General features: G+C 45.9%; 1 protein-coding gene across 2 annotated transcripts in view; it reads right to left on the bottom strand.

Moving 5' to 3' along the window:
- The window catches only part of SYTL3 (synaptotagmin like 3), a 95992-nt gene that overhangs the window by 59555 nt on the left and 14170 nt on the right, over nt 1-22267 (bottom strand). For both annotated transcript variants that reach the window (XM_086318579.1, XM_086318580.1), the window contains 2 exons: nt 20418-20636; nt 3624-3688 (listed from right to left, as the gene is read on the bottom strand). In XM_086318579.1, coding sequence (XP_086174705.1) covers nt 3624-3688; nt 20418-20636 — 284 coding nt within the window. The remainder of the gene's footprint in view (nt 1-3623; nt 3689-20417; nt 20637-22267) is intronic.

Raw genomic sequence — 22267 nt, 5'->3', positions numbered from 1 at the left:
CAAAAATCCACCTGCCATGCAGGAGACATGGGTTTGATCCCTGGGTTGGGAAGGTCCCTTGGAGGAGGGCATGGCACTCACTCCAGTGTTCTTACCTGGAGAATCCCATGGACAGAGGAGCCTGGTGGGCTCCAGTCCGTGGGGTTGCAGACAGTTGGACATGACTGAGCGACTAAGCACAGCACCCAGAGAGGGCGCGAGAAGGAGGGGCCTCACCCTGTCTCCATCAGATCCACGCGGCAGGAGGCCTGGCCGTGTCTGCTCCCCGCAGCCACATCTCTGTGGCTCCCTCACGGTCTCTTTTTGCTTTTCCAGGCCCTCCAATAACACCTCTCTAACCAAGTCCCTCAACACCGTCTCTTCAAATCAGCGCGTGGCCTCTGTTTTCCTACCTGGCACTCATCTGATGGAGCACCCCAACTCAGCTAAGTTTCTTTTGGGGGCACAGACAGGTGAGCTGGAATTCCTGCCTGTCTGGATAACCCTGCAGCAGCCCCCTTGCCAACCCGTCTCCTCCCGCCCACCTGTGGTCAGGCGCACGGTCTTCCTCATGACCCCCCACCCCCCACGCAGCACATCTCTTCCTCTCTCCACACCTTCTGAGCCCAACTCAACTAAAACTGGGCCACAGGAAGACGAGGCATCTCAGCACTGAGGACGCATTGCAGAGAAGGAAGGATTCGCTTTCTCTTTTGCATCCTACTTTGGGGAAAATGAAAATGACACAAATTGAAAAGGACGATTCATGCCTAGGCTGACTTGCATTATTCTAATTTTTTTTTCTTACTGATGGTTTCATTCTGGTGGAAAAGTTGCTGGACAAGGGAGAGAAACCCAGGAAGTTGGTATAACTTCTTTCCTCTTCCCCTTTTTAGGTCTTAGGTTATCCCGGTGGATTGACCTACTTCTCCTCACTTAAAGGAAGAATGCTGAAAAGATGAGGTAGCAACATGCGCATGCACACACACACACATATGCACACACACATATATGCACACACACACATGCACACACACACACGCACACACATGGTCTGGCCTGCAAATCAACTTCCCTACCTGAAATAATGATACCAGAACTGCCAACAACATACTAAAAAAAATTCCAGGATGTCTTCACTGAATTGGTTTTGAGAAATAACAGAAACTTCACTCCCTAAAGACCTATTATTTATGAACTAGGACTAGGAGTGAAAAAAAATGAGAACTTACATACCACCTGAAGAAGCCCCTACACCTTCCAACCAAAAAATATTTTCAAGGAACAAAGCAATAAACAAGAAGACTCCACGTGGCCATGCTTGCTTAGATGGTGTACTGGGTAGACACAGGCTGATGGCCCTCAAGGAGCAAACACTGCTTGGAGGATGAAAAAAAATCTTAGATACCGCAAGAGTTTGTGGTCTGCTCCAAAAGGTTTCCATACACAAAGACGAACCTTCCATGCATACATAGTTATGCAACATATCTGTGCTATTAAACTTTCATGAATGGGTAATATTTGGGAAACAGTGTTGATAAGGCTGTTTGTAGGCTGGAAAGAGGACACTAATGAAAAACGGATGGAGAAACACAGGTCTAGATAAAAATCATACACACTTGCTACTTTTTTTTTTTTCCAGCTTGAACAATCCCATCAGTGTTGCACATTCCTCCAGATTTCTAATAAATTCGGCAGAAATGTCACTTTTTCTTCAATAAGCAGAGTCAGGAACGTAATTCAGGGGAGAATTTGCCGCCAACTAAACCTCAGTTCAAGGTGCTTTTATTAAAATAAAAGTGGAGCATTAGCACTCTAGATGAATGACTCCCTTTATGTGTCAACATGCATGCGCTTTAGCTAAGGCTAAACAGCTTATTTCTCCACCTCAGATCGTGACTGTCTCCTCCCGACCACCCACAGTGTCTGCGGCCACCCCACCCCCTCTAGGTCAGCCCAGGCTCCCTGTGTGCACTCCTCATGGTCACACGTCACAGAGGAGGGTGACACCCGTGTCACTGAGACAGGAGGCAGATGGGCCCCTGGCTGAACAGCCCGAGTTCGTCTCATGTGGACAGACGCTCCCAAGATGAGGAGCGAGAGAAGAACTGAGTCCTGCTGCCCAGATAGGAGATAAAAGACCACATGTTCCTCATCCTCGGAGTCCAGGAGACCTTCCTGACTACATACTTGCAGAAAGGCTCCCTGGAGGTCAAAAGGGAGCGGGTGTCACCTAGTGGTAAGTGAGGTCAACTACCCAGAGGCCTCTTCGCTAGACTCGTCTTGGCTAAGAGGTGTGCGCACACACGGGAGAACCCTGAGATAAACCAAAACTGACTCAGGACCAGGCAAGCAGGACAACTGGCCAAAGGAACCCTGGAAGAAACGCCCCGTATGTTCTGTTGTTCAGTTGCTCAGTCGTGTCTGACTCTGTGTGACCCCTTGGACTGCAGCACCTCAGGCTTCCCTGTCTTTCAATACTTCCCAGAGCTTGCTCAAACTCACGTCCATGGAGTCCGTGGTGCCATCCAACCAGCTCATCGTGTGTCGCCCCCTTCTCCTCCTGCTTTCAATCTTTCAAGTGATTCAAACTACCACGAGGGCACAACTCAGAGTCCACGTGTGTGTGTCCACACGTACCCTTTCTCCTCCTTTCAGACACTTTACTTGCTTCGCTGCTTCCTCTCTCTGTGTAAATACATCTCTACACAGCTGATGGGCCAGGGCCTGGTCACTGGCCCCTGGGGGTCTAGCGGCTGGGATCTGGGGCTCTCACTGCTGCAGCCTAACTTCGGTCTCTGGCCAGGAACGGAAAACCAGCTCCAAGCCTCCACAGGCCGGGGCCACCTGAGATCACCACCTCGACGCCCAGGAGGGGGGCACAGCTCTGTGCTTTATTCTGACCACGCGTAAATACACCTCTGCCTGATAAGTTATCCTCTCATCTGCCCAGCCCGCATCCTCTCACGTGACACTTCTGTAACCAAAGCATGTCCTGTTCTCTCCAAGGCCTTGACGCCCAGCTACTAATGACACCAACTTGGCTAGTGCTTTTAAAAACATCTGGGGTGCGGAGACCAAACACACACTCGACGCAGATAATCACATGTGCTCACATCAGAGTCACCAGAATCTGTTAAATTCTAACACAGTTCTCTCACTGTGGTCTTCAGTGATTCATTCCATCATTTTGATCAATTATCATAAACAAGGTTTGGGGCTGTAAGGAGCTAACAGGATTTTTAAGGCAGAGTGTCTGCTGATGGAGAGAAAGAAGGGCATCAATGATGATATAATACGGGGCACTTTTAACAGTTATGGGAGAGATGCCCAAGCCAGTGTTTGGGAGGAAGGAGACATTACTCCCAGGGCAGAGGTCAGGGCAACTTCACAGAGAACAGGCAGGTTCTAGCGGGGTTAGAGCTGGGGTAAGTGTGGGCACAGAGGGAAGCCCCAGAAGCAAAGGCGGTGGCCACTTGAACTGAGGGCCAAAGACAGGAACATTCAGACAAAAGGAACAGGAGGACCAGACAGAAGCCCATATACCACACCTTTTTAAGTTTTTCATATTCAAAAGTCTTACCACCAAATATTTTTAAACTAGGAATATATTTCACTTCAGCAAACATTTTAAGAGCATTTACCTTCCGTTGGAAATTTCTTGGCTCGTTCCTCGAAGAACCAGTCTCCAGTTTTTATTTTCACATTTCTGGAAAACAAGCAGAAAGGAAGCCTCAGAGAGCGATGTGGGTGGTGCTGTATTTGGCTCATACCAAGCAGGGAGATAATATCAAAATATTAGTCTAGCAAAAGAGCTCAGAGTTCAAATTTCTGGCCCAGACCCCTAACTATACAGATTTCCCATAGAGGTTAAGTGAGTTGACTGGAAAGCAGCAAAGCTACAAAAGGAATATTATATTCCTATTCTGAAAAGGAATATTACATATCAAACTGAATCATTTTACTATACATCTGAAACAAATACATTATAAATCAACTATGCTTCAATAAAAATAAAAATAAGTAAAAATAAATAGAAAGATAATATTGAAATGAGCAACAAAGCTGGAGTTTCTACTTGGGTACATTTTATCCCTGTACACATTACCATGTAATATATACATATTAACATATGTGTTTAACCCATACACAATAAATACACAGGGAGAAACAAAATTGCCATCAAAATGACCAGTTTATCACACTTATGGTGGGGAACAATGGCATGAAGGATAATCAGATAAATTCAATGTTGTCTGTTCAGCTAAGCGAGATCATCCTTGGGTTATGGTGAGGTTAGTCTGAGTTAACCACAACATTTACCAAGAGCCAGCAGAGCGAATTCAGCTGAGAAGGTTCCTGGGAGGACCTGAAGTCTGGGACATGGATCAGTGGGCTTCACTGGAGATCCCGGGACCACTTGAGAGACAGCGAAAGTGACCTCTTGCTGGGCAGCAAGTCTGACAGCGGCTCCCTGGGCATGTCTATGTCCCTATATCCCCTCCTGTCCTACTTATAGGCAGAGCAGTGCGGGGACTTTATATGGCCACTGCTCGAAACTGAAGTCCCAAAGCATGTTAGCTCCCAGAGCATGTTAGCTCTTAATATCTTCCAAGTTTCCAAACTTCTGAAGAAACCACCCTCAACTTCATAGAGCCTCAGAAAGGCAGAACTGTCAAAGCCTTTCAGGATATAAGAAGTTAAACACACAGACACTATAAATTATTGACACTATTAAAATCATCTGCTATAAAAAGAAGGATCAATTCCTAGGTTATGCAAGTTTCAGAAACATTAAAACTTCAACTTATGTCAAATTCTCTTCTATAAAGTATCAGTTCAGTTCAGTCGCTCAGTCGTGTCCGACTCTTCGCAACCCCATGAATCACAGCACTCCAGGCCTCCCTGTCCATCACCAACTCCTGGAGTTCACTCAGACTCACGTCCACTGAGTCGGTGATGCCATCCAGCCATCTCATCCTCTCTCGTCCCCTTCTCCTCCTGCCCCCAATCTCTCCCAGCATCAGAGTCTTTTCCAATGAGTCAACTCTTCGCATGAGGTGGCCAAAGTACTGGAGTTTCAGCTTTAGCATCATTCCTTCCAAAGAAATCCCAGGGCTGATCTCCTTCAGAATGGACTGGTTGGATCTCCTTGCAGTCCAAGGGACTCTCAAGAGTCTTCTCCAACACCACAGTTCAAAAGCATCAATTCTTCGGTGCTCAGCTTTTTCACAGTCCAACTCTCACATCCATACATGACCACAGGAAAAACCATAGCCTTGACTAGACGAACCTTTGTTGGCAAAGTAATGTCTCTGCTTTTGAATATGCTATCTAGGTTGGTCATAACTTTCCTTCCAAGGAGGAAGTGTCTTTTAATTTCATGACTGCAGTCACCATCTGCAGTGATTTTGGAGCCCCCAAAAATAAAGTCTGACACTGTTTCCACTGTTTCCCCATCTATTTCCCATGAAGTGATGGGACCAGATGCCATGATCTTCGTTTTCTGAATGTTGAGCTTTAAGCCAACTTTTTCACTCTCCACTTTCACTTTCATCAAGAGGCTTTTGAGTTCCTCTTCACTTTCTGCCATAAGGGTGGTGTCATCTGCATATCTGAGGTTATTGATATTTCTCCCGGCAATCTTCATTCCAGCTTGTGCTGCTTCCAGTCCAGTGTTTCTCATGATGTACTCTGCATATAAGTTAAATAAGCAGGGTGACAATATACAGCCTTGACGTACTCCTTTTCCTATTTGGAACCAGTCTGTTGTTCCATGTTCAGTTCTAACTGTTGCTTCCTGACCTGCATACGAATTTCTCAAGAGGCAGATCACCCCCTTGGAAAAGAAATGCAAAAAAGCAAAATGGCTGTCTGGGGAGGCCTTACAAATAGCTGTGAAAAGAAGAGAAGCAAAAAGCAAAGGAGAAAAGGAAAGATACAAGCATCTGAATGCAGAGTTCCAAAGAATAGCAAGACGAGATAAGAAAGCCTTCTTCAGCAATCAATGCAAAGAAATAGAGGAAAACAACAGAATGCGAAAGACTAGAGATCTCTTCAAGAAAATTAGAGATACCAAGGGAACATTTCATGCAAAGATGGGCTCAATAAGGGACAGAAATGGTATGGACCTAACAGAAGCAGAAGATATTAAGAAAAGGTGGCAAGAATACACAGAAGAACTGTACAAAAAAGATCTTCATGACCCAGATAATCACAATGGTGTGATCACTGACCTAGAGCCAGACATCCTGGAATGTGAAGTCAAGTGGGCCTTAGAAAGAATCACTATGAACAAAGCTAGTGGAGGTGATGGAATTCCAGTTGAGCTATTTCAAATCCTCAAAGATGATGCTGTGAAAGTGCTGCACTCAATATGCCAGCAAATTTGGAAAACTCAGCAGTGATCACAGGACTGGAAAAGGTCAGTTTTTATTCCAATCCCAAAGAAAGGCAATGCCAAAGAATGCTCAAAGTACCGCACAATTGCACTCATCTCACACGCTAGTAAAGTAATGCTCAAAATTCTCCAAGCCAGGCTTCAGCAATATGTGAACCATGAACTTCCTGTTGTTCAAGCTGGTTTTAGAAAAGGCAGAGGAACCAGAGATCAGATTGCCAACATCCGCTGGATCATGGAAAAAGCAAGAGAGTTCCAGAAAAACATCTATTTCTGCTTTATTGACTATGCCAAAGACTTTGACTGTGTGGATCACAATAAACTGTGGAAAATTCTGAAAGAGATGGGAATACCAGACCACCTGATCTGCCTTTTGAGAAACATACACAGAGCATGTATGAATTCTGGCAACAGAATTTTGATAGTCAGTCAATATCATTCAGAGCCAAAAACATGTGAAACGTGCAACTGTGACACATCTGGAGAGAAGGGGAAGCGTTTTCACGCATAAATCAGAAACTCAGGTATCTAATCTACTAAACTGACACAAAACACGTGAAGGAGAACATAGCAACCCCACACAAGTTTCCCCTCTGGTACTTAAGACAAGCAGAGGGTCAAAACACAGGGAAAGTTTTGCGGGATAAGTGGGGTGGTGAATTCAATTGCTCTATTTCTGAAGATGCTTCCTCCATCCTTATAAGCAGGACAAAATCTAAGCATTAGGATGAGGACAGCAGGAGAGAAAAATCAAATATGGAAACAAAGAGGCCTCGCTGTGATTAATAAACTTCACTTCCTGACTTATTGTGAGAGTTGGACTATAAAGAAAGCTGAGAGCTGAAGAATTGATGCTTTTGAACTGTGGTGTTGGAGAAGACTCTTGAGAGTCCCTTGGACTGCAAGGAGCTCCAACCAGTCCATCCTAAAGGAGCTCAGTTCTGGGTGTTCATTGGAAGGACTGATGCTGAAGCTGAAACCCCAATACTTTGGCCACCTGATGTGAAGAGCTGACTCGTTTGAAAAGACCCTGATGCTGGGAAAGATTGAGGGCAGGAGGAAAAGGGGATGACAGAGGATGAGATAGTTGGGTGGCATCACTGACTCGATGGACATGAGTTTGAGTAAACTCCGGGAGTTGGTGATGGACAGGGAGGCCTGGCGTGCTGCGGTTCATGGGGTCGCAAACAGTCCGACACGACTGAGTGACTGAACTGAACCTGATTTGTTTTCCTGGGGGTCATGACCCTTCCAACTCATCTAACTCTCTCAAATTCTCCAGCCTGTTACCTGTGACCAGAAACATTTATATATGAGACAGGTGCTGTGGGTGGGGCAAGGGCTCAGACCAGACAAGAGATCAGAGCTAAGATTTCTGCAGCAACTCAGTCCATGACTCTGTAGGCAGCTGAGCCAGCCAGACACAAGCTGTCACTGAGGAGTAAACACACCTGTAGATACACAATCACGAAAAAGGAAGAACAGCTGAGGGGACAGAGGAGCAAATGGTGAAAATGCCTGAATAAACATTTTTATTTTATTACATTTTACAACATTTTATTAAAAAGTCTGCCTCTAGCCCTGGCTTCAGAACCTATACAAGAAGCAGATAAAGTAAAATATTAGTATCTTCTAGTGCTAGGCATCTGATGCAACCAACTAATCCTCTTACAGAATCCCAATGGATTACTTGTGCAATTCAAGCACGAGCTTCCTTGGCAGGGATAGATTTGGACACAAGTCCACAGGTCTCTTGGGCTTATCTGTGACTAAAGAACGGAAGGAGAGAAGTACCACAGTCCTAAACCAAACAGTGACAAGCACCTCTTGCGTTCGAGGCTATTTCCTTTGAGAACTAGACTGCAGCCCTATCTCCACAAACACTTTCTGCAGAATCAGCTGTTTCGTGAACAATTATTCCCTAAGAGCTTTCATAATGGCTCCCTGTCCACTCAAATCCCAGGCTTTATAAGGAGGACCATTTATGGGTCTTACTGTCTAAGGCAGAGGTGAGCAGATCTTGCTATATCTCTGTCTTCATTAGGGCCAACTCAGGGTAGCCTGACTCACAGGAACCAAAGGAATTTCTCCCCCAGTGACTCGATCAGAATTTGGCTATGAAAACTTCTTGGAACATTTTCAGAGCCCAGCAAGAGATTAACAGTTTTAAATTTTTCTGGTAGAATCACAACTTGCCTCCTTAAAACTCTTTCAGTCACCTAATAAATACATCTCAGAAAGCAAACTCCAGGGGTGGTGGAGGGAATAAAAAGTCTAGAGTCAGACCTGAGTTCTGCATCTGACTCTCCACTCACTCTGCAGGGGGAATCACTGTAATTATAAATGCCAAGCACGTGATACTGCTCTTAATAAACTGCTGGAGGTTCCAGCATCCATTTTCATAGCCTTGAACTCCATTAATGCTGTCATTTCATTAGCAAAAGAGAAAACTGTTGAAAAGCACTTTGCAAATTCTAGCATGCAAATGTTCAATAATGCGATGAACGGAGGACTCTAATGGAAAGATAGTTTGACCTTATCACTATTAGCAAGCAGTGAGCCAAACAGGCCTGCTAGACTGCATCTTTACTTTGCATTCAAATTACTCGCACCTGCAGGTCGGCAAGCTGTCACATCCATGCTTTATATTCCAAGAGAAGTCAGCACAGTGTTCCCAGAAATTGCTAAACATATTTCCACAGTTCAGCAAACAAGAGGTAGGAAATTCGTCTGCATGCCAGGATTCTTCCAATGCCTTAAGACACACCCCTCCCAGGCAGACCTGCTCTCTAACCAGCACCCTGATGGCAAGGAAGCTTCAAGAAAGTCTTGGTGGCTTATTAGACAGACAAGCTACAAAAATTCCAAACAAAGAAGCCAAATAATGTAAAACCAAGCATCAACTTAATTTCTTTGTACTAGCTTGTCCAATCACTTGGTAATTCCCAGCTTAAATGGTCCTATGCACCCATACAGTTGAAAAAAAATTTTTTTACTTCAAATAATCTTATATCTAAGGCAGTTTTAGTTACAAAGCAAAATAATGAGGTTTTTTTTCTTTTGTTTCTACCAACCAGCTCAGTTGATCTGATTTCAATGTTCTTACAGGAAAAAAAAGACTGATCGTTGTGATTAAATCCTGGGTAACTAGGAGAGAAGTCGGAATCAAGATAAGATAAAGGAACGATTTTAATCAAGTGGCTACCATAGCTTCCTGCAAAACAGGAATAACTCTACTTGGCCGCTGAGAGGAGGCAGGTCCCCTCTGTGTTACATTCAGCGCTGTATCCACAGCCCCAAGCACAACTTAGAGACACAGTGGGGCCGGTGAATGAATGTGTGGACTGGTGAATAACGAACATCCCCACCCCTGCAGGCAGCGTCCTGCGAACTGAAGGGATAAGGTGGGACCAACAGAGACGGAGCCCCAGTGGCACCGAGGGCTGACGTTTGTCACGCTTTCTGAACGTGTAGGGGCAGGGGTCACAGAGTCAGGCACCAAGCAGAAACCAGATGGAGAGAGAAGGCGAGAGATGAGACAAGAGGGCGGGCGAGGCGCTATGGTGAGCTGGCGGACCATGCCCACTTTAAGGCACTAAAAGGGCAAATGTTAGACACTGAGCAGGACAACAAAATAAAGCCTGTGGGCGCTTTGCTGCCTGTTGGCCAGGAGTTTGCAGTCCCTGGTTTGTTACATCAGAAAATGAGTCAATGAAATAATTCTACTGTAGCTGGACAGTGCTGCACTCCTTAAAGCCTGGAAACCAGGTTAAACACTGTGTAGCACCCTGTCTTCCCTACAGATCTAAGAACTGGCTCCTCCACCGCTCCACAAAGACAAGGAGCGAGGGCTCTGTTGGTAAACCCCAACCTGGTGGTCTGAAGACAACGCAGAACCTCTGACAAAAGGCCGCAGGCAGGAGAAAGAGCCCTGCAGGCCAGGAACGGCTACTCAAGGTCCATCACTGCGGGAACCAAGGGAAGTTTCAGAAAGCAGTCGTCTTCAAAGGCATTTAATTAAGACCTGCCGCCTCTTATGAAAAAGGGGGCTTCCCTGGTGGCTCAGACAGTAAAGAATCTGCCTGCAATGCAGGAGATCTGGGTTCGATCCCTGGACTGGGATGATCCCCTGGAGAAGGAAATGGCAACCCACTCCAGTATTCTTGCCTGGAGATTTCCATGGACAGAGGAGCCTGGTGGGCTACAGTCTGTGGGTTGCAAAGAGTCGAACACAACTGAGAGACAAACACTCTCTTTCCTTCTTTTCTATGAAAAAGAAACAGAAAGACTTAAGGAAAAGCCAACAAGAGACAACACACTAGAATCAAGGAAGATTTAGGAAACAACAATACAAACGCAGAGCAAGCTGTTTTACCAACAGGAAAGAGCAGAATTGAGAAGCTGGAGAGTTGAATCAATGACGCTGACTCAGTAAGGATGCCTTTCCAGAACACAAAAGAAAAAGACAGTGAACGCTGAGGGATAAGGAATATAAATGGAAGCGAGAGAGCAAGACCAAGCTAGGTTATCCCGAATAAGCCAGGCCAAGCAGCATTAAAGAATAGTCAGAGCTGACCGAAGAAAATGTTACTGAGTCAAAACACAAGCAAACCCCCACCTCACACCCATTAGTGCTGCTGTTGCTGCTGCTGCTAAGTCGCTTCAGTCGTGTCTGACTCTGTGCAACCCCACAGATGGCAGCCCATCAGGCTCCCCAGTCCCTGGGCTTCTCTAGGCAAGAACACTGGAGTGCATTGCCATTTCCTTCTCCAATGCATGAAAGTGCAAAGTGAAAGTGAAGTCACTTAGTCGTGTCCGACTCTTAGCGACCCCATGGACTGCAGCCTACCAGGCTCCTCTGTCCATGGGATTTTCCAGGCAAGAGTACTGGAGTGGGGTGCCATTGCCTTCTCCGCACACCCATTAGTAACTACCATTAAAAAAATAATAATAATAATAAAAACCCAGAAGGCAACAGGTGAAGAAACTGGAACCCTTGTGCACTGTTGGTGGGAACGTGAAACAGCTCAGCTGTTGGAGACTGTATGGTGGGTCTCAAAAAATTAAACACAGAATTACCACGTGACTCAGCAGCCCCACTTCTGGAATACACCTGAAAGAATTGAAAGCAGGGTCTCAAAGAGATGTTTGCACATCCACTATTCACCACAGCCAAAGGGTAGAAGCAACCCAAGCACTCATAAGCAGATGAACAGACAAAAGGTGATGCATACACACTCAAGAACGTGAGGGCAGCCTTAAGAAGGGAGGAACTCTGCAGCATGCTGCATCACGGGTGAACCTCGAAAAGCATGTGCTTAGTGAAATGAGCCAGACACAGACAGACACTGTGTGATTCCACCTGTGTGAGGGGCCCACGGGAGTCAGAGAGACAGAAGGATGGATGCGGGCAGAGGGGCAGGGGAGGGAGGGAAGAACAGGGAGCTGCTGGATAGAACAGAGTTTCAGTTGTGCAAGATGAAAAAGCCTGGAAGTAGGCGGTGCTGATGGTTGTACCACAACACGCAGGTATTACCAGGTTGGTTTGCCTGACGTGCAGTAAGCTGAGACGCTGAAGTCTGCAGCAAAGCAAGGGTTTATTCTCAAGGCAACCAAGTGCAGAGAGAGGGAGCAGGCCTCAGATCCACCTCCCGGACGGCAAGGGTTCAAAGTACTGATGGGATGAAGACTAAAGCGGCAGGGGCTCTGGGTGTGCAGAGCGTGGGGAAGGGTGATTCTTAAAAGGTGGGCCATGGCCATTGTGTGCAGGTGTAACTAGGCTCCAGGCCTCTGCTCTTGGGAAGATGGAGGCACTCACCACGATCTTGGGGGGGTGGAGTTTTTGCCCTCTGACCTCAAAAGGTCACGGAGAGGACCCTTACGCACGCGCAGTTGGCGGGTCGGTGGGCCTATCCAATCTTAGCCAATTAAGCTCAAACTAAAGTCCCTTGGACTGCAAGGAGATCCAACCAGTCCATTCTGAAGAGATCAGCCCTGGGTTTTCTTTGGAAGGAATGATGCTAAAGCTGAAACTTGAGTACTTTGGCCACCTCATGCGAAGAGTTGACTCATTGGAAAAGACTCTGATGCTGGGAGGGATTGGGGGCAGGAGGAGAAGGGGACGACAGAGGTTGAGATGGCTGGATGGCATCACTGACTCGATGGACATGAGTCTCAGTGAACTCCGGGAGTTGGTGATGGACAGGGAGGCCTGGCGTGCTGCAATTCATGGGGTCGCAAAGAGTCGGACACGACTGAGTGACTGAACCAAACTGAACTGAGAGGCCGCTGACTCCCAGTTCCTGGAAAACAACTCACTTGGTGAACATCTCACTGTTTAGGACAAGAATGGAGGGGGTGTTGCAACCAGAGAAAGCCAACACGCAACAAGGAAGACGCAGCACAGCCATAATTAATTGAAATTTAAGAAATAATTGAGGGCCTTCCCTGGTGGCACAGGGGCTAAGAATCCATCTGCCAATGCGGGGAACACAGGATTCGATCCCTGGCCTGGGATGATCCCACATGCCACAGAGAAACTAAGCCCCTGTGCCACAGCCCCTGCAGCCCATGTACCCGAGAGCCTGTGCACAACAAGAGAGGCCACCACATTGAGAAGCCCATGCACCACAATGAGGAGTGGACCCCTGCTCACCACCGCTAGAGAAAGTCCATGTGCAGCAACCAAGACCCAGAGCAGCAAAAATAAATAAACATTTTTAAAAAGATAACAGTGGGTATGTAAGTCTCCTGGATGACCTTGATGAGTGAAGGCTGATGAAGTGGGTTTGACTAATGATTACCCACACTTTCAAATGCCATTAAACTGTACACGTAGCCTTAGCTATAATGGTAAATTTTATGTGTATTTCTCCACAATTAAAAATAATTAAAAAAACAACAAGCACATCCAAGGCACAGCTAGCTCCAGGGAATTCTTCTTAATCCATGAAAATCAGTGTGGAGAGACTCAGACCCAGGAAGATATTAGAAACTGCTTTCAATTACAAGGATTTGGAAAAAACCCAATATGCTTCTACTACCTAAAATCCAGATGATCAATAAAGAAAAATAAAGCTAGTCTCCAGTGTGTCTGTTACAGTAGATTCCCAAGGACAATGATAACACGTTAAACGAACTTAAAGATGGAAAGTTGGGACCTGAGATTTTAAAACCCAGTGAAGTCCTACTGCTGTGTTGAAAATGATAGCCGACAATGACCTGCTGCATAGCACGTGGAACTCTGCTCAAAGCTCCATGTGCTGTGTGCTATGGAACTTTCCATGTGCTTATGGAGCTCTACTCAAAGTTGTCTGGCAGCCTGGATGGGAGGGGAGCCTGGTGGAGAGCGGATAGATATGAATGTCTGGTTCTTCAAATGAAACTGCCACCACAATGTCTGTTAATCAGCTACACCCAAAAACAAAATAGTTTAAAAAATGAATAAAACCCAGGGAAGTCCTTACTCATGAGGAAAGGCTATTGAAGGCATCTTCAGATAGGCAATGGCTTAAAACACACCACCCACATGCTCTTCTGAGAAGAAAAATCTTTGAAGAGACACTTCAGTTGACTGAAAATGAATCAAAATAAAGAAACTCCAAATTGGGAAATCAGGATCTCACAGATATCTGCATTCATGAAACAGTGCAGGAGTAGAATCATCCGAAATCAAAAAATCTACCCATGACGTCTGTTTGGCACTGGAATGCACTCTTGGGCTGATCTATGGATGTGCGTCTGTTATTGTGGAAATTCCTACAAACACACGACTGGAAAGGGCCTACCAGCCTGTCTGGTAGCCCTCCACCCCCAGTGCCCATAACTCTCAGCTACATTTCAGCCCAGAGCTCAAACCAAGGCAGCACTTCACCAGCACCTTGAGTGTCAGCCTGGAAAAATGGCCTCCTGGCACTGACCTTCCTGTAGGGTGAAAAGGTTCAGCGGAACTGAGTGAGTGACAACTTCAAGTCTGAACTTAAGGATACAGGAAGCTTACTCATCACAAAAAGGTTTCTTGAAGCAAGACCTGCCATGACTGACCATAGGAGAAATCAACTTCAACTAAAGTGATGACACTCAAACTATTGTGTAAATATTCCCTTTAGTAAGGACAAGATAAACTTTCCAAAAAGTATGCCACAAATTTCCACTTTTTCACTGTATCTTTGGTAACAGAAGGCTTCAAAGACTATTAAGTCACTCGTACCCTCATTTGGCCAATGGATAAAAAGCAAATGCAAGAAAAAGAAATGCAAAAAGGCAAAATGGCTATCTGAGGAGGCCTTACAAATAGCTGAGACAAGAAGAGAAGCTAAAGGCAAAAGAGAAAAGGAAAGATATACCCACATGAGTGTAGAGTTCCAAAGAATAGCAAGGAGAGATAAGAAAGCCTTCCTCAGTGATCAATGCAAAGAAATAGAGGAAAACAATAGAATGGAAAAGACTAGAGATCTCTTCAAGAAAATTAGAGATATCAAGGGAACTTTTCATGCAAAGATGGGCACAATAAAGGACAGAAATGGTACGGACCTAACAGAAGCAGAAGATATTCAGAAAAGGTGGCAAGAATACACAGAAGAACTATACAGAATAGATCTTCACAACCCAGATAACCACGATGGTGTGATCACTGACCTAGAGCCAGACATCCTGGAATGTGAAGTCAGTGGGCCTTAGGAAGCATCACTGCGAACAAAGCTAGTGGAGGCGATGGAATTCCAGTTGAGCTATTTCAGATCCTAAAGATGATGCTGTGAAAGTGCTGCACTCAATATGCCAGCAAATTGGGAAAACTCAGCAGTGGCCACAGGACTGGAAAAGGTCAGTTTTCATTCCAATCCCAAAGAAAGGCAATGCCAAAGAATGCTCAAACTACCGCACAATTGCACTCATCTCACACACTAGTAAAGTAATGCTCAAAATTCTCCAAGCCAGGTTTCAACAGTTCACGTGAACTGTGAACTTCCAGATGTTCGAGTTGGATTTAGAAAGGCAGAGGAACCAGAGATCAAATTGCCAACATCCTTTGGATCATCAGGAAAGCAAGAGAGTTCCAGAAAAACATCTACTTCTGCTTTACTGACTACACCAAAGCCTTTGACTGTGTGGATCACAACAAGCTGTGGAAAATTCTTAGAAGAGATAGGAATCCTAGACCACCTGACCTGCCTCCTGAGAAATCTGTATGCAGGTCAAGAAGCAACAGTTAGAACCAAACATGGAACAACAGACTGGTTCCAAATTGGGAAAGGAGTACGTCAAGGCTGTATATTGTCACCCTGCTTATTTAAGTTCCATGCAGAGTACATCATGCAAAATGCTGGGCTGGATGAAGCACAAGCTGGAATTAAGATTGCCAGAAGAAATATCAATAACCTCAGATATGCAGATGACACCACCCTTATGGCAGAAAGCAAAGAGGAACTAAAGAGACTCTTGATGAAAGTGAAAGAGGAGAGTGAAAAAGTTGACTTAAAACTCAATATTCAGAAAACTAAGATCATGGCATCTGGTCCCATCACTTCATGGCAAATAGATGGGTAAACAATGGAAACAGTGAGAGACTATATTTTTGGGCTCCAAAATCACTACAGATGGTGACTGGCAGCCATGAAATTAAAAGACACTTGCTCCTTGGAAGAAAAGCTATCTCCAAACTAGACAGCATATTATAAAGCAGAGATATTACTGTGCCAACAAAGGTCCGTTAAGTCAAAGCTATGGTTTTTCCAGTAGTCATGTATGGATGTGTGGAGAAGGAAATGGCAACCCACTCCAGTATTCTTGCCTGGAGAATCCCATGGATGGAGAAGCCTGGTGGGCTTCAGTTCATGGGCAGCAAAGAGTCAGACACGTCTGAAGCAACTAAGGAGCCATGGATGTGAGAGTTGGACTATAAAGAAACCTGAGTGCCGGAGAATTGATGCTTTTGAACTGTGGTGTTGGAGAAGACTCTTGAGAGTCCCTTGGACTGCAAGGAGAGTCAATTCTAAAGGAAATCAATCCTAAATATTCATTGGAAGGACTGATGTTGAAGCTAAAACTCCAATAGTTTGAGTCAGCATCATGCCCATGTTATTCCTTGTCCCTGACTATTCATTTCCCTCTCTAAGCCTGACCATCTTCCAGAAATGCTCCCACAGGGTGCTCTGGGAAGTCACCTTGAGCCAGCTTAGTCCCCCACCCCCTCCCCTGAGCCCCTACGGGTCCTGAGCAGAAAACCTACCCAGCAGGCAGAATCCTCATCTGTTTCCTGGACCCTCAGCCCAAGCCCAGGGCCAGCGCTGCTCACAGGCCCTCTGCACTGACTGCAGCAGTCTGAACACTGGTTTTGCTTTCTTCAAAACTGTTACCCTAGACTTTACTTTTGCTTGATTTTAAAACCTATGTTTTCCTCCTGTTCCCACAACAAATCCACTTCTTGAGGGATGGGTCTTAGGCTGAAGAAGAAGCAGGGAGAAGAAAACGATTGGGGTCGAAAACCTGTCCAGGTCCCAGTTAAGACTGTCAAAGACTCTCACACTTCACCAAGCCTTTTCTTTGGTTTGACCCCCTAGACTGGACGGCAGCCCAGAGTGGACAAAACTAGAGAGGGTAGAAAGCTTCAAAGAAAGGAAGCAAAGAGAAGGTGGGGGGGGGGGTTGTTATAAATTACTTAGCTCTCTCGCCCTACAATTTCCTGCGTCAGTTCTCTCAGAGCAATGCAATTATCTCTCATATTTTGAAAAACATCCTTATTTCGACACCAGGAAGCTGGGGTTTTAGAAATCACACTTCAAGAGCTTAGAGGGGTTCAGTTACAATGCCCCAGGGCACAGTGCTCTCCAGGGCGGAGATTTCAACACGGCCCCCCTTCCTGGGAGGTTGCCTCAGATCCTGTCCTCCTGTTTTGATTTTTAGTTTCCAGTTAACCACTAAAGGGGCTTCCCTTGTGGCTCATCTGGTAAAGAATCTGCCTGCAGTGTGGGAGACCTGGGTTCGACCCCTGCATTGGGAAGGTTTCCTGGAGAAGGGAAAGGCTACCCACTCCAGTATCCTGGCCTGGAGAATTCCATGGACTGTATGGTCCATGGGGTCGCAAAGAGTTGGACACGACTGAGCGACTTTCACTTTCACTTTGAGACTCCCCTGGTGGCTCAGATGATAAAGCGTCTGCCTACAATGCGGGAGACCCAGGCTCAATCCCTGGGTCTGGAAGATCCTCTGGAGAAGGAAATGGGAACCCACTCCAGTACTCTTGCCTGGAAAATCCCATGGACAGAGGAGCCTGGTAAGCTACAGTCCATGGGGTTGCAAAGAGTCAGACATGACTGAGCGACTTCGCTTTACTCACTTTAACCACTAAAAGAAGTGCTGAAGAATTACTACCTTGTGACGCAGTGTTTATCATCAGTGTTTATCAACCCAGTACATATGGTTCGCTGAAGAGGGTCTTAGGACCTTCCCTCCTCTCTCAAGAGCCCAGGACCTGCTTGAGCACAAGTGCAGCCAGGGCTGGCTCACAGGAATTCTTTCTCTTTCCCTCTCAAGCTAAGAAAAGCCTGAAGGGTGCTGGCTTTGACAGACTGAGGAAACCTGATATATTTGGAGGTGACTCTGGCCACGTGGATGTGACGTGACATGCTGTTTCAGAGAGGGGTGCTTAGGAGCAAGGCAATCTGGTTGAACGACCTGCCTTTGAATGAGTGATTGATGCCAGGAGCCAGAGTGAGGAACTCCGCCCATGGCAAAGGTCATGAGGAAGGAGGCTTGGCATACGCAAAGGTGGGATCGAGCCTCAGGAGTCCCCCTGGAAATTCTCAAGCATCTACCCCCAAAACCAGAGTCTGCCTACTTTACTGCTTTGTGCTCTCACCTACACCTCTGACTTTACGGGGGGCTGTCCCCCACCACCTCTCTCTGAAAAAGAGTTAACTTACAGCTCCAGTTAATAAAGTTCCTGGGCATGACAAGAGTGTTTCAACCTACAAACTCCTTTGGACGTCCTCTAGCCTGCCTGAATAGGTTCTTCCGGCCACATGTGATTGTTCAGAGCCTCCCAACTGTGAGAGGCATGAGATGTTCTAAACTGTCTAAATACAGATTCCTTTGAGCAGTTAAACGATTGATTAGAAATTGTATTGGTGAAGGGTTTTTCACTTGTTGGGCCAATGTTTGCTGCTAAGTTTCCATATCCCTTACCTACTGTGTCCCTGGCAGTGTATTGATTAATATAATTGGTGTATAGGAATGTAAGTAGTAGCTTTAATGTTTGTAACCTTGGACCCTTGAGTTAATTCTTTTCTTGTTATAGCCCACCACATCTTTGCCCTATAGGATTGCAACTTTTATCTAATGCTTTTGGAGGGTGGCACCTGACTTTAGAATAATCACCTTTAGAGAAAAATACGTTTTCTGAAGACAGGATCATAAAATGTTAACAGGCCTCTTGGCCAGAAGATGATGTAATTCACCTAAACTTTTGCATATGATAAGTTTGCAGGAAGAAAGCCTGGCTTACTGCTGACTCTACCCCTTCCCCCATTATCCTCTATGCACAACTTAAGGTATAAAAACTACTTTGGAAAATAAAATGTGGGCCTTGTTCACCGAAATGTGGTCTCCCCATGTTGTTCTTTCTCTCACCTTCTGGCTGAATTCCCATCTTGAGCGTGGAGGCTCGTGAAGCCTACTAATTTTGCCTGGGCTTCTAAGATCTGACTGGGGAGGCCTTAGTGTCTCCTCTCCTTCGGGAGAACAGGAGGACGCCTGCGGCCTACGTAGGTGACGCAAGTTCCTTATTTTGGAATTTTATTAGCTTTCCACGTAAACCAAGTTATTCAGCCTCTTTACTCCACTGAATTTTCTCACTTAGCTATCCTTATTTAACCACTCTTTATATCTTTAATTCTATCATATCCTGATCGCCGAAGCCATCTCCCCTTCGAAACCCCTGACTCCACCGGGGCTGGACCCCGGTAGACTGAAGTACATTAAGGCTCACAAAGCAAGGGGAAGTTTAAGGAGATTAATGCCAGGATGCTTATGAACACAATCCTCCCACTTTAGGGGGCAAGAAAAGCCCCACCAGTGTGCCCTCACCGTGTAATCACCTCACAGTCTGCCCAGGCGTGCACGCACCTAAGCAACATTTAGAAGTTCTTTTCAAATCTCAGTCTCAGATTATTCTCCTAGATTCACACCACACAAACATTTCTGCTCCTCAGGAGTTCTGTGATGTCCTTGTGCACACTCCCCCACAACAACTCCCTGGGTTTTCCAGGAATCGATGACCAGCCCATTCTTGCTTCGAACAGTATGAGATCAAGCCATACATGTTCTTTATCATTTCCAAGAAGGGTATTTCAAAAATACCAATTCCGTGTTTAAAATATTTTAAAAGCTCACAACATCAAAAGATTAGAATAAATGTAGATTCAGTCTATCACTAATTGAAACCATAACCGATTCTTTAGTGGAGCATCAATACAGGTCAACTTTCTTCCTTCAAAAAGGCCTTAATAAAGCTCCATGGGACACTCTAATATTCCTTATATTACAATTCGCTCCACTTTTCCTCAAAGAGATAAATTAAGCTCTAAGAAAACTAACAAAACTAACTAGTTAAGAAATTGAAGGGAATCTTAACTACTAGGTTAGCTGATTCTTAGCCATTACACTCCAGTGTTCTTGCCTGGAGAATCCCGGGGATGGAGGAGCCTGGTGGGCTGCTGTCTATGGGGTCGCCCAGAATCGGACATGACTGAAGCGACTTAGTAGCAGCAGCAGCAGCCATTACAAACATTTGTAAATTAAAAACAAAACTTTTTTTTCATATAGCAAAATGTGTTTTTGAGTTACAATAATTTCCATGTCTAGAAAGGCAGCTCCATATTAAGCATTCTCTGAACATTTTCCTATTAAGTGTGAAGAATGACAGCTGTCTTTATCGGTTGTTGTCCTGGACCATCTTCGAGGCTTTCCAGCCATCCTTGCCCCACCGCCCCGCCCATCTTATCTGGCCACGCCCATCCTGGCCGGCCCCGCCCATCCTCACCTGTCCTCGAAGCACACGGTGCACTTCCAGGCGCGGGTCCTCCTCAGGAACACCCGGCACTCGCTGCACACGCGGTGGCTGCAGCCCTGACACACGGCCCCCCGGTTCAGCAGGAGCCCCAGGGTCTGCTGGCAGCGGGCACAGGACTTCTCTTTGTACTCCTGGCTCACGCTCTTCGCGCCTTTCCACCTGAGATGCTGCAAGCGCGTCTTCAGATTCCTGTGGTACAGAGAGTTAAGTGGTAAGAACCAACTGAGTGGAAGGACAGAAGCCAGCCAAACCCCTACGTGGCAAGGGCCTCAACAGTATGGAGACACAGAAGGGGCTTTGCCATCCAGCACCCCCGGGTTCTAACACAGCTGTGCGAACCAGGATCTCCTGCCGTCTTCCGGAGCAGAGGCTCAGAGGTTTTCTCAGCTGTGAAAGCCTTACCTCCCAGGGTGGCTGTAAGGATGAAATGGCAAAGCATAAACACTCCGCCTGGCCCGGAGGAGTCAGCTGCTGATTTTGTTCTAGGTTCATCCCTTTGTGTCCAAGCGGCATTATAATGGTAAAGAAAACAGTGAAAGAAGAGGGATATGCAGGAAAACGGCACCAATTCTAACATTCAAGACAGGGAATGATGTGTAAGTATATAGCATAGTCAAGGCTATGGTTTTCCCTGTGGTCATGTATGGATGTGAGAGTTGGACTGTGAAGAAGGCTGAGTGCCGAAGAATTGATGCTTTTGAACTGTGGTGTTGGAGAAGACTCTTGAGAGTCCCTTGGACTGCAAGGAGATCCAACCAGTCCATTCTGAAGGAGATCAGCCCTGGGATTTCTTTGGAAGGAATGATGCTGAAGCTGAGACTTCAGTACTTTGGCCACCTCATGCGAAGAGTTGACTCATTGGAAAGACTCTGATGCTGGGAGGGATTGGGGGCAGGAGGAGAAGGGGACGACAGAGGATGAGATGGCTGGATGGCATCACTGACTCGATGGACGTGAGTCTGGGTGAACTCCGGGAGTTGGTGATGGACAGGGAGGCCTGGTGTGCTGCAATTCATGGGGTTGCAAAGAGTCAGACACGACTGAGCGACTGATCTGAACTGAACTGATACAGCATACACGCCTGCTGTTGTTATAAGTGCCCCAACAAAGTTATTTAACTGATGTTATAGTTTTGCTACTATTTTTTATGGGTGGTCGGTTACTTTCAGTTCCTGTCCCTCCCAAGAAGATAGCCCTAGTGCAAATGTGTCAGTAGCTCAGTCATGTTTGACTCTTTTTGACCCATGGACTGTAGCCCGCCAGGCTCCTTTGTCCATGGGATTCTCCAGACAAGAATACTGGAGTGGATTGTCATGCCCTCCTCCAGGGGATCCTCCTGTCCCAGCGATGGAACCCAGGCCTCCCGCATTGCAGGCGGATTCTTTACCATCTGGGTCACCAGGGAAGACCCCTCTTAGTGCAAAGGGATATTACATTGAACCATAAAACATACCATTAGCCAGAATACTCTTTTATGGACTCTCTGTCACTTTTAGGATAAAGAAGCTAATCCCGAGAAACAAGCTTACAGCCAACTCTCGGTACCCTTGGAACAAAATATCCACGTTATTTTGTTGACATTCAAAACGATGCTTCTAAATCATTGAAAGATCTTCCATCACCAAAGAAAACTCTATTTTGCTCACTGTATTTTTTTTTTTTTTAAGCGGAAGAAAGTGTAAGTACACTTGGACAGCTTTGGGATTACAAAGGAGGGTAGAAAAGGAACATTGTTACTTCCAGTTCACCCAGAAATTTCCTCTCCTTCCTCAAACACTGGGTGGTCCGAAGATTTATTTTATATGTTTGTTTTTCTTGGC

This window comes from Bos grunniens, chromosome 9, assembly GCF_055505025.1.
Source record: "Bos grunniens cultivar Pamir isolate PY7600 chromosome 9, Bosgru_T2T1.0, whole genome shotgun sequence".
Taxonomy (NCBI): domain Eukaryota; kingdom Metazoa; phylum Chordata; class Mammalia; order Artiodactyla; family Bovidae; genus Bos; species Bos grunniens.
Note: the sequence above shows the minus strand (reverse complement) of the source record. Positions and strands in the feature narration are given on the sequence as shown.